Below are 12,798 nucleotides of genomic sequence, written 5' to 3'. Positions count from 1 at the left end.
CATCAATTTCAGACTCCTCAATAATAACAATAAAAAATAACAAAGTACCCACGCACAGGCCTGCGAACCCAAACACCTAGCGGCTGGCGGGAGGATACGCGAAGAGACCGTCCCAGCAGCGCCCCGCGTGGTACTGCGCCTGTGCGCCCCCGGCGAGCGCCGAGGCTTCTGGGTAGGTGGCTCTACCCCGCCCATCAGGTGAAGGCCTTGAGGGCTGTTTCTGCGGCGCCGCTCGTTCTAGGATGGCTGCCCTGGTTGTAAACAAGCCTGGAGCCGGACTAGACAGTGGTCGTCAGGGCAGCCGGGGGACGGCCGTGGTGAAGGTGAGGGACCTTGCGTGCTCTGTTCTCCACCATCGGCCTCCCTTCTGTTTATCCCGGAGATCTGGCGGCAGCACCGCGGCCCTGGCTTTTTTTGGGCGGGATGCGCGGCCTCTGGCCCCTCTCGGCTTTACAAGCCTGTCTCTCGCCTCCGGACCTTTATCCCAGCAGGCCTGAGGTTACCTGGTCTTCTGGCCACGCTAGTCCTCTGCTTGGAGTCGCCAACGGGGACGTTTGTGAAAAGGAGCTAATGGGCCTGGGAGAGTGACCTGGGCTGGTCTTTCCCCAGGCCCTCTGTTTTTAGTTAAGCCCAACAGGCATTAATTAGCTTATTTTTAGGAAATTGAGCCGTTATTATCGCCAGATACTAAGTTAGGTATTTTAGCTCGTTAATATCTGTTTAGGAGGTAAGTGTTGATTACAGTCTTAAAGGTGAGGAAACTCAGGTTTCAGTTAACATTGTGAAGCAGAACCAGAGTTGACTGGCTGTAAAGTATGCTTTTCACTATCGCACTACTTCTGTAATCAGACCTCTGTTATTGGTTGACCCGCCTCCTCCTCCTTTGGGAGTACGGTCTGTCAACACCTTTGAGAAGTCTCCAACAGCCCCATTAACGCTGGGGAATATGAATTACCCTGTGCTTGAAGTTTGAAATTCTAACATGTGTAAATGCTCTAAAGTGGGTTTACTAAAAATTCAGATGAAGTATGTAGAATTCACTTTTCCATAGATAGATAGATCTGAAAGGGAGAACTGATCTTAAAGGTTTGTAGAATAACCTTCAGGATCATCTGTAGTCTGAGATATTGGCAATTCTTATTCCTGGCTACGTATTAGAATCACTGAGGACTTAAAATTAAAAAAAAAAAAGAAACTACTTAATCCCCCATTTCTGAGTAAGTTGACGTCAGTATATATTTTGCAGTCCCAGAGTGATTTTAATGTGCAACTAGGATTCAGAACCACTGGACCAGATATCTGAAGTTCTTTTAAGATCTTGAGTAATAGACACCTATGGTTTTTCACCTAATGTTGGTTTTATGTGACAACAAATGATGCATTTCTGCTTACAACTGTATTATCAATCAGTATTGGTGGTTGTTGATTTATCTGACCTTTATATATTAATGAAGTTATTCTGAAGGTACATAGCATATCTGAGATGCAGAGGAGCCCTCTTATTATTCAGCTTGTTGTATAGTTGAGATTTTATTTATTGAATTGTGCTTTTTCTATGTAGAGAATACCTGAAGGTTATTTTGTGAATTAACTTCAATTAAGAAGTAATTGGAATGGATATTATTGCTGTATCTACTTTTGTTACCCTGTTTGCCTTAAAATCTGAAAAATATACCAAAGCCTGATATAACTCCAGTTTATTATAGCACAGAGTTTGATAAATTAGAGGCTCATTTTGTTAATCTTCATTTTTATGTGTAAATTGTGACTGAGATGTGCAGTAGGATAGTCCTTTTTGGCAAGATCCTCATGCTGTAATTTGTAAGAAATACAGTGGCATAAATTTAAAAAAAATCTCACAGATGAAAGCAAGAAGTGTTCATTGGAAAGTAAAAGTTGAAGTATATAATGGTAATATATATATATGTAAAATGGCTTCTTGCTTAATGAACAAGTAGATGATGACAGGGTTTTTATCGTTACGAAAAACAGACCAAAGTTGGTCCTTACATTCACAAAAGACTAGTGAGCTTTCTTAGTCCTTTGAAAATATGGCCTGGTGTATTAAAATTTGATTTACACGTAATAAGTTTGAAGCCCTCTTTGGCATATTGTGAAGTTTGTAAAATAAAGAGCTTTTTTCCTATCTAGGACTTAATTTCTTATGCTGTTAGCCACAATTCCTATTAATAAATACTGAAGAAAAAATTTCTTACTCTTATTTGCTGAGTTGATGCAAAATAGTCTAATAACTATTTTTGGAATTACGTTTGGTTTACTAATCAGTGGAATTTTACTAGTGCTTTTTGGAAAAAAACCTATGGTCGCAACATGAGTAACTTCTCTTATCTTGTGTAATGATGGGGTTAGAGATGAATGAAAAAAGTAAAATTTTAATTTGGTTCTTTGGAGTTTATTGTCATATATAAGTTTAATATGGTGTCATTATAGTGAGGACATTTATTTAAAATGTTGCATTTATAATACCTAATTCTGTTGTGAATATCTTTTCTGTATTTAGTTGAATTTGATATTTAAGTGAGGATTTTTTTTCTTTTGTTCTTTTTTTTAAAGTGAGGATATTTAAGTGAAACATTTTTCCTGCCTTTTTAAAAAATACAGGATAATTTGAAGTGTGTGTATTGTGTGTGTGTGTATGTGTATATATATATATATATGATTTATGTGTAGCTGTTCCCCAGCTGTTTCCATTCCTCAAAGAGAACTACAATTCGAATATAATGTTTCCTGTGTATCTTGCCAGAAAGATAGTATGCTTGTAAAACAATATATATGAAAATATATGCTCTCTTTATTTCCTTTCCTTTATGCAAAAGTTAAATATTCTATGTCATTTTTCACTTTGCTTTGTTGATATGAAATCATTCTGTGTTTGTACATAAAAAATTTCCTAACTTTTCCTCCCCAGATTGCACAGTTTTGCAGTATATGAATGTGCCATAATTTATTTTCCATATATATTTACTTTGTTTCTAATCTTTTGCTAATGCAAAAGGTGCTGTAAGGAATAGCATATAGATCTTTTCACACATGTGATATTTGTAGGATAAACTCCTGGAGGTAGAATTACTAAGCTATTCAAACTTTTGATAGGTATTGCCAAATTGCCTTCCATAGAGGCTATATCAGTCAATAAACATTTCACAGCAACCAGCAGTTTATTTATTCTCCCACACTTTCACTAGCACAAAGTGTTATCAACTTTTAAAAATCTAATCTGAAAAAAAGTATATTGGGATAGCTTCAACTGACTTCAAAATGTTTTGGGTGAGATTGGACACCTTTTCATATAATTAATGAGCTGTTTTCTTTTCCTTTTCTGTGAACTATGTGTTACACTTCAGCTTCTTTTGAACCGTACTGAGATGCAAGCCAGCTATGAATTTTCAGTTTATTTACAGTGAAAGATGTTTACATTTCAAGCACTGACTCCAGTTTAATTGTGGAGTTAAGATTAAAATTTTAATGGATTAAGTCTGACTTCCACTTTGGGTTTTCTGTTTTTTACCTTGTATTATGCATTTGTTGGGGGATGGTGGTTGGCTGTTTTAAAAATTTTATTTTGTTGGACTTCATTAATATAAGCATGTAGGTGCTTGGTCTTTGGAATACCCTGTTCCTGAGGGCTTTTTGGTCTAACAGGGAAAGACAGGCTGGAACGCCAATAAAAGTATTAAGGTGTTTTGGATGTTAAGATCGACACTTATCCATGGTACATGGGGGCCCAAAGGATAGTGTGTTCATTTACGAATTTGTTGGTTTATTAATGTAAAAAAAGAATCCACTAGGAAAATGTCTATTTAGCTGTTTCTTCAGCATTAGAATAAAGAAAGAGGCAAAAACAGTTTGTTGTGTGCTGTGAACTACAAATTGTTTGATACAGTTTGAGAATAGAGTTTGGAAGGGAAGAGAAGCAATAGGACAGGGGCCAGATTGTAGTAGGTCGTGGATGGTGGGCACCGAGTTCGGGGTACAATCAAACAGTTCAGTGTGGGTATTTTTAAAAAATTAATTAAATTGTGAAACACTTCAGGTATATTAAGAAATAAAAGTACCTTCATTGATATAAATATAGTTTGTTGACTAATTATAAAACAAACTGATGGACCGGGGAATCAGAATATGCTGCTTCTTGTCACCTTTCTTTCTCTCTTTTTAGTTGAAGTATAGTTGATTTTTTTTTTTTAATTTAAGTATAGTTGATTTGTCACCTTTCTTTTGACTGACTACATGGCCTTGAGCAAGTCATGTACTTGTAATTGGAACTAGATAAAGAAAATATTTTCTGTTTTCTAACCCAGGGGCATATTTATTAATCGAGAACAAGGAATTGAAATTTAAGTCTAATTGCATTCTTATCTTTACATTGTATAATGTAAATGAATAGTATAAGACACTTGAAAATTACTTATAGTCTTTTCTTAACAAGTTCTTTATAATTTACAAGGTAAGTTGTCATCCTAGCACATATTTCAAATTATTTTTGTCCAAATTAATGATGGTTTTTTGAGGGTTAGGTAATTGCAGAGAAATTGTTTAAGAACCCAACTTCGGTAGAGTTATATATGGTTACGGATTCAGATGTAATGAATCATGTCACAATTTTCAAAAGCTAAAGATGTTAGTTTACAATGTTATCTTGATCCCTAACACTTACCCTTTCAAGGAGATTTCACTATGATATAATTGTGGTAAGATCTGTCAGATGAAAGGATAAAAGGTGATTTAAGATTTTATACCTAGACCGTTTTTTTCATGGAGGAATAAAGTAATTTAACAAGATTGAGTCATTAAATTAGATCAGGTTTTTCTTTTTAGCCTGAAATATTTATGCTTTTAAAGTCATTTAAAGAGCACATGTGTCCTTTCCAAATATTAGGTGCTGGAGTGTGGAGTTTGTGAAGATGTCTTTTCTTTGCAAGGAGACAAAGTTCCTCGCCTTCTGCTTTGTGGCCACACAGTCTGTCATGACTGTCTCACTCGGCTGCCTCTTCATGGAAGAGCAATCCGTTGCCCTTTTGATCGACAAGTAACAGACCTAGGTAGGAAACAATATATATAAAATTGTTCATGTAATACAAATATCATAGAAAACAATTTTTTTCTACTTGATTTTAAAAATCATAAAATTCTGGGAATTCCCTGGCGGTCCAGTGGTTAGGACTCTGGGCTTCTACTGCAGGGGCCACGGGTTTGATCCCTAGTTGGGGAGCATGCTGTGGTGCAGCCAAAAAAAAAAAAAGAAAAATTATAAAATTCCAAGGAGGTTTCAGTTTCTATTAAAGCCAGTAGTCTTGAAGCTATAAACTAGCCCACTCTTAGGTACTAATTTTATTTCATCTTCTGAAATTTTTATATTCAGTACTTATAGATCAATAGTTTTAAGACACCTGAGAAAAACATACTAACCTTTTTCATTTGCCTGTAAAACAGGGTTTACCTTAGACATGAATAGGCCAATAATGAAAATACAGGTAAGTAATTTGAGTTTCAGCATGTTGTTATTTACTGATATCTGAGGCAGAAGTGTTTGTAGCTAGTGATAACTACTAACTACTTGTTTTCTGTTAAAATGAATTTAAAGGTCTGGTGGATTTTTTTCAGTTTCCTGCATACTTTTATTTATTTTATTTATTTATTTTTAAAATAAATTTATTTATTTATTTTTGGCTACGTTGGGTCTTCGTTGCTGTGCGTGGACTTTCTCTAGTTGAGGTGAGCAGGGGGCTACTCTTCCTTGTGCGTGGGCTTCTCGTGGAGCACAGGCTCTAAGTGCGTGGGCTTCAGTAGTTGGGGCACGTGGGCTCGGTGGTTCTGTCTCGTTAGCTGTGGAGCACAGGCTCAGTAGTTGTGGCACATGGGCTTAGTTGCTCCGTGGCATGTGGGATCTTCCTGGACCAGGGAACGAACCCATGTTCCCTGCATTGGCAGGCGGATTCTTAGCCACTGCACCACCAGGGAAGTCCCCCTACATACTTTTAAAACTTCACTTTATATTTTTCAAAATGAATTAATTACTGTGGGATACCGGATTTGGAAATAACATTTATTAACTTTGAACAGTTACTTTACAACCATAAATTCTATGTTTATTCTTTTTAATAATTGAATTTCTCCAAAAGTAATAGTTTAAGGTTGTCAGTTTTTTTCAGGTCAGTAGCACTAATTGTTTTAAGACTGTTTTAATGTATTCATACTATATGTCAAGTGGAACACATTTAAATAATTTAACCAGCAAAAAAAGGAAGCAAGAGTACCCAGATTTTTAGACTGAAAAGCTTTAAGATGCTAAGAAGCATGGTTGTAAAATATTTTCTTGTAAGGAAAGAATGGGTTTCTTAAGGTTTTGGTAGTCCTTGATTTAAGTAAGTAGTATGCCCATTTGCCAGAAAACAAATATATGAAAGTGTTAGCATTAACTTACTGTTAGCCAAGAAATAATAAAGTGGAGGGGGGAGATGTCTATTTTGACATTCTTTTATTTGGCCTTTTATTCTGTAATTTATATATATCATACCATCTTCTTTATATAAAACTATATAAAAGTAGTAATATTTTGCACACAGAGGATGGACCCTTCCACCACTTTGAAGGGCACTGTCTTCTCTACATAAATCCACAGTGTGGGTTGTTATCATCCTCACTGTGATAAACTAGGAATTTATGACAGGTAATTGTTAGTCGTATCCTAGGTTGAAATCAGACATGATTGCTGTCATATCAACATTAGAAAAAACAAGCAAACCAACAACTCTGCCTCAGGTATAGGTTGTAATTATTATAGGTAATTACTATAGCTTGTAGGTAAGATTTTTGCCGTGATTCCAGCCTACGGAATATGTGCTAATGACCTTTGCTATAGTTTGCTGTCATTGTTTTTTAATCTATTTTTAAATGTATTCTAGAAATAATGTATATATACATTGCAGAAAATTTGAAAAATCTATTAAAAAGTATAAAGAAGAAAAAAAATCATTTTTTGCTTCTAAAGAAGCAAATTACTGTTTTTTTTTTCCATTATGGTTTATTACAGGATATTGAATATAGTTCCCTGTGCTATATAGTAGCACCTTGTTTATCCATTCTGTATATAATAGTTTGCATCTGCTAATCCCAAACTCCCAATCTCCCCCCCGCCATGCCCCAATCCCCCAAACTATTGTTAATATGAGAGAATCAGAATTAGAATTGTTCTCTAGTTCAAGAATAGTATCAGAGTCAGAGGGAGGATGGGGCTGGGGCGGGGGGCAGGGGTCTGGGGCTGGGTATTAGGAAGGGAGGGGCGGGGGAATAAAAAGGGCGGAGGTGGAGAAGGGAGCACGTGAGGCAAGGTGATGGCCCACCAGGGAGGAGCAATGGCTGAGATGCCCACAGTGGCAGCCGGGCCTGGCGAGGAGACCATGCACGTGCACCTCAGCCTCCAGGGGCCTGCCCGCCAGAGTCTCCGCTCCGGACCCCGAACCCGAGGAGGCGCTGGGTCTGGGCCAACTGCCCATGGAGCTCCTCGAGATGGTGCTGAGCCACGTGCCCCCACACATGCTCCTCGGGCACTGCCGCCGGGTGTGCCAGTGCTGGCGTGACCTGGTGGACTGCCAGGACGTGAGGCTGAGCATCCTGGCCCGAGACCGTGCTGCCCTGTCACCTGTCCTCCACACTTACCTGCCCCCCGCTGACGACCTCAGGCCCTGCATCCTGGGCTGCTTCTGCGAGCGAGGACCGATAGGACGCAACCTGCTCCGGAACCCCAAGGGCCTAGAAGGCTTCCGGGACTGGACGATGCAGAGCAGTGGAGACGGCTGGGGAGAGGAGGATAACTTGGAGGTCAGGCCTGGGGCCGCTTCCCGGGCCTCCTTCCTGTCTGCCTACAAGGTGGTGTCACAAGAAGGAAATGTTGGACCTGGAGGAGGAGGGTCTGTGGCCAGAACTCCTGTATAGTGGAAAGATTGAGATTTGTGTCTCTGCCGGGTGGACAGACCAACAAGGCACGGCCTGTGTATATGAGCTAACTGTCCAACTTCTAGATGCCAACCAGACCATGCTGCATAATTTCTCTCCTATGCGTGTTTCCATCCGGCAAGGTAGAAACAGTGTCCGCTTTGAGGTCAACCATGTGTTCTTCAGCTTCAAGATAGGTGTCCGCTTTGTGTCTGTTGAACACTGGGTTTGGGACTTGGGGTTCTGGCCTGAACAAAATGGAATCTATCTGCCCAATGCCAGTGTGATTCCACGGGTACATCTGTTCAAATGAAGGACTGTCCTAGTAAAACAACCTGACTGTGCTTTCCAGGAGCTGGGACCATTAGCTGGGCCATCTCATTAATCAGGCACTTATAGCTCCTGGCATCCTGGGATCTGCTGGGGCCCATCGAGGGTCCTACTGGGCCCTGTCTTTAGAATCTGGAAGCTACTAGAAGAATGTTCTTCCGTCAGATTTACAGCTGCTGCTGCTGTAAGGCAGCCCCTGGTCTATTGAGTGGAAACCCACAGTGAGCACAGGGAAATGCTGGATTGGGAGAGGCCCTCACCCTCCCCTCACACCAGGCCCTTGAAACCACCTTTTGTGGTTTCAAGACTGGGACCAGGACTCAGAGCTGAAAGTCAAACTAGCTCCAAAAATGTTTGGAGACAGAGGTTTCTGTCCACCCTGTGAACAGTGAAGTGGTCCCCTGAGCCCAACCCTACCCTGAATTGTATGGTGTATAAAATCATTTTGTTGTTTTGAAATTCTTTTCAAACATGGAGAGAATAAATATATTTTATTTATAAAATATCTGCCAATCATAGGTAATAAAGGTATTATTTTGCCAAAAAAAAAAAAAAGAATAGTATCAGTAGTTGTTTGTCATGGTTATTAATACTGGTCAGCATTACTTATGGGTCTTCTCTTCCGTTCGCATGGTAAAATTACACTTCCCTGCCCTCTTATGATTAGGTAGGAAGAGCTGTGTGATTTCCCTTTAACCAGTGAAATTATGAGTAGAAGTGAAGTGTTAACTTCCAGGTAGAAGCTGTTAAGAATGGATTTATGATGGTTTGCAGTAAATCCTTCTCCCTGCTATAGTGAGGTGGTCCAGGTGGTTGGAGCCGCAGTGGCCTGTGTCCCCTGATTGTGGACAGTAGGGAACAGAGCCTCTCTTGGCTTCACCAGCCCTTGAGCTGCTGCGTGAGCAAAAAGCAAATCTTTGTTGCTTTAAGCCATTGAGATTTTAGTTATTTTGACAGTTACAGGAGTATTAAGTGATATACTAGGCAGTAGATAGATACTGCCTAGATACTGCTAGGAGTTTACGTGTATGTGTTTACTATATAATGACAGTATTTGGATATCGTCAAGATAATACTTTTAAATAAAGGACTCAGTATACTTCTTAATCTTTTATGAATAAAGTGGATAGAACTCAGCTTGAGGTAGAATATGTGTGAAAAATTAAAACAGTTGAGAAAGCCCTGTGGGGTGGCAAGGCTGAGGCCCTGCCCTTCCCTTCCCTTCCCTTCATCTTCCTTTCTTCCTTCCTTTTTTTCTTCCCTCCCTTCCTCCCTTAGAAAAGAGAGGCCAAGAGGAAGGGGAGCCATGTAGCCAATGACCCCATCATCCTTTTATTTATTTGCTTTTTTGTATTAGGTGGCAGCTTTGTGTCACATGGTATTTGTTGTATAGAAGCTCATCATAACAGACAGATATTCCTTCTAATTGCTGAAGGATCTGGCTCTTATTTATAGGCTTAGGAAGAGTTTGTGTGTGTGTTTGCACGTGTGCATGTGTGTATGCACATGCCCATATTGTGTGGGCACACGTGCGTGCACATATGAATGCTTACCTGGCCTTTTATGGTCAGTTCTGGGGAAAAGAAGCATTGGTCCTTATTCAAATGTGCCTAGATTCTTACCTACCTAAAAGGGACTATTGTCATGCCTTAGTGTGAAGCTCTGTGTATTTGTGTGAGAAAGAGTTTATATGTTCATTGACTGCTGTTAGGTTCTAGGTTAGATGAGGGGTGGGGAAAATATTATCTTTAGCTGTTATAGTTTCAGTTTACTTAAGAGACGGACTTATTTTTGGTTAAGTGTATCTTTCATACAGTGGTTTTCAGACATGAGTCATAGCTTATTTGTAGTCATAAAATCAATTTAATTGGTTGTGAATAGGATTTTTTAAAAAGAAATAGAACAAAAACCATCAGAGTGTGTCGCAAACTGTGAGGGTGAATATTGGTGTGTAAATCTTTTGTTTCAGGTGTGTGTGTGTGTGTGTGTGTGTGTGTGTGTGTGTGTGTGTTATCCTGGGTTGCAATGTGAAATGTATTTCTTGCTGTAGGTTGCTGTTAAAAATATTTAAAGCACTTGTTTTAGTATATGTAGTAAAAGTCAGTGACAAAATAGGATTTATAAAGTTAAATTATAGAAAAATAATAGAACTTTAAAATATGTTTCCACTTAGAATGCTAAGGAGTTCTGTATTTTAAAGAGAATAAGACAACTGTTATAGCATTAACAGAAAATGGAGAAATTTTGAATTTTTAAAATTTAGACATTATTAATGATTGAACTATGAGACATAGAAATTATTATTGAGATTTGAGGTAAAATAAATAATATTCCATTTTGTTAGATTTAGTTTTTATTTTTATATTCTAGGAGATTCAGGTGTCTGGGGATTGAAAAAAAATTTTGCTTTATTGGAGCTTTTGGAACGACTACAGAATGGGCATATTGGTCAGTATGGAGCTGCAGAAGAAGCCATTGGGATATCTGGAGAGGTATTGATTGAACTTGTTGAAATTTTTGTTATGAGCATGAATTTTTTCTTTTAGTTTAAAATATTTGCTATTAGATGCACAATATTACCTTACTTACCCCAGCAGGTAGGATTCCAGAAACACAACTTTTCATTACATTATAGTTCTGAAGGCAACAAAATCCCCAACCAAACAAAAGTAAAACTGAAATTTGAATTCTTTGAAAATGCTGTACCCAAAGTATGTTTAGTGTATTAACTTGTTTCCTTATCATCATTAATTCTATCTAAGGGTAAAGTGAAAAAGTAAGATTATGGATGAGTAAGAAGGATGTGTAAGCTACATTAAAGCAGAGGATGCAAAAGTGAATCATTCAACAGTAAAGCACAGAGAAAGAAAGAGGAACTCCATGAAAGGGGCCTTTTAGTGTAGAGGCAGAATGCCTTAAAGATAGCAGTAGCTCCTGAGGGAATTACTATTAAATATCTTCATGAAAAGTTAAATTGTGCGTAGGTGTACTCTCTTTATCCAGATAGGTAAGTATCCAGTAAATATTAGAAGACCACTAACACAAATTAAAATACATTTTTTTTTCCCTTTATAAATCTATTTATTTATTTATTTATCTTTGGTTGTGTTGGGTCTTCATTTCTGTGCGAGGGCTTTCTCCAGCTGTGGCGAGCAGGGGCCACTCTTCATTGCGGTGCGCGGGCCTCTCAATGTCGCGGCCGCTCCCGCCGCGGAGCACAGGCTCCAGACGCGCAGGCTCAGTAGTTGTGGCTCACGGGCTTAGTTGCTCCGCGGCATGTGGGATCCTCCCAGACCAGGGCTCGAACCCGTGTCCTCTGCATTGGCAGGCAGATTCCCAACCACTGCGCCACCAGGGAAGCCCTAAAATACATTTTTAACACTTATAAAATTGTCTGCATAGCTCATACACTGTTCTGATTATAGGAATAGTTGTAGTAAATAGCAGTTAATAGTTTTGATGATCAACTTTAAAACCACATGTTTATTATGAAGGAAAACATGTCAGATTGACTTTTTACTTCTCTTTTATTAGATCATGATTTCCTTATATAAAATGAATCAGTGAAATGGATTTCAAACTGAAGCACTGTTTTCTAAAATTTGCAGTTTTTTCCCATGATTTATCTTTTATCTTTATTTTGAAAACCATTGAGTATTATCCGATGTTGGTCTTGTAAATTATTTATCAGGTCTGGAAAACAGAAGACATGACTTTTAATTTTATACGTATATATTTCTCATAATTGCAAACAAAACTGTTTAACTTTGGGTTCATTTTTTTATTTAGTGTGATACTGAATGACATCATTGATATATTTTCTAATTTTTATTTCTGCAAAAATTTATACCAAATCTTTCCCTTTCTAATTATGGCCTTTTAACATACAGAAAAGTTTTCAAAGATTCTTGAATATCTGACATGTAAAATTTACAACTCATAATGCTTTTTACTAATTCATAAAAATTATAAATATTTAAAAGGTTATGTATGACATAGGGTTTTTGTTGTTGTTGTTTCTTAAATCAGTGATTTTCAACCAGGATAGTGCAGTGGACTCACCTGTGGAGCTTTAGAAAAAATACACAACTTCCACTTCATCTCTCCCTATTGAGAAATAAGTGTTTCTCAGGTTGGGGTCTAGGCATCTGTGTTTTTAAAAGCTTCACTTGGTTATCTAAATAGCATTTGTGCTTCTCTTCTCCTATACATCATGCTAACAAGTAATAGTTAAAGCAGTGAGGATGTATTTACTATCAGTTTTTTCAGTCTTAAAAAAAAAAAGACTTCTATCCTCTATTGTCAGTTTCTTGCACGTAAAGTGACGGGATTTTGCAGAAGACATCTTTGCACTAGCTGTGAATCTATAACAGTGGTTTTATTTTTGACCTCAAATTCATAGCATATATTGATAATCAGTTTTGGAAATACCTTCTCACTTACCTATAGAAATGAGTAGCAAATGACCTTTGTACTTAATTACCAGTATATTTTTATGTATGAAGTCTGGTC

General features: G+C 38.1%; 1 protein-coding gene and 1 pseudogene across 2 annotated transcripts in view; both read left to right on the top strand.

Annotated features, from left to right (window-relative positions):
• Positions 1-166: 166 nt before the first annotated feature.
• TRIM23 (tripartite motif containing 23) overlaps positions 167-12,798 on the top strand; it is a 38,788-nt gene continuing 26,156 nt past the window's right edge. The window contains exons 1-3 of the mRNA XM_082373758.1: positions 167-323; positions 4,901-5,063; positions 10,657-10,778. Coding sequence (XP_082229884.1) covers positions 243-323; positions 4,901-5,063; positions 10,657-10,778 — 366 coding nt within the window. The 5' untranslated portion in view covers positions 167-242. The remainder of the gene's footprint in view (positions 324-4,900; positions 5,064-10,656; positions 10,779-12,798) is intronic.
• Positions 7,357-10,650, top strand: LOC309619359 (F-box only protein 27 pseudogene; annotated as a pseudogene). The gene has a single exon. The product of its transcript is annotated as an F-box only protein 27 pseudogene (transcript).

Source organism: Balaenoptera borealis (genome assembly GCF_965194805.1).
Source record: "Balaenoptera borealis genome assembly, chromosome: 2".
NCBI lineage: Eukaryota > Metazoa > Chordata > Mammalia > Artiodactyla > Balaenopteridae > Balaenoptera > Balaenoptera borealis.
This window is presented reverse-complemented; position numbering and strand designations above follow the sequence as displayed.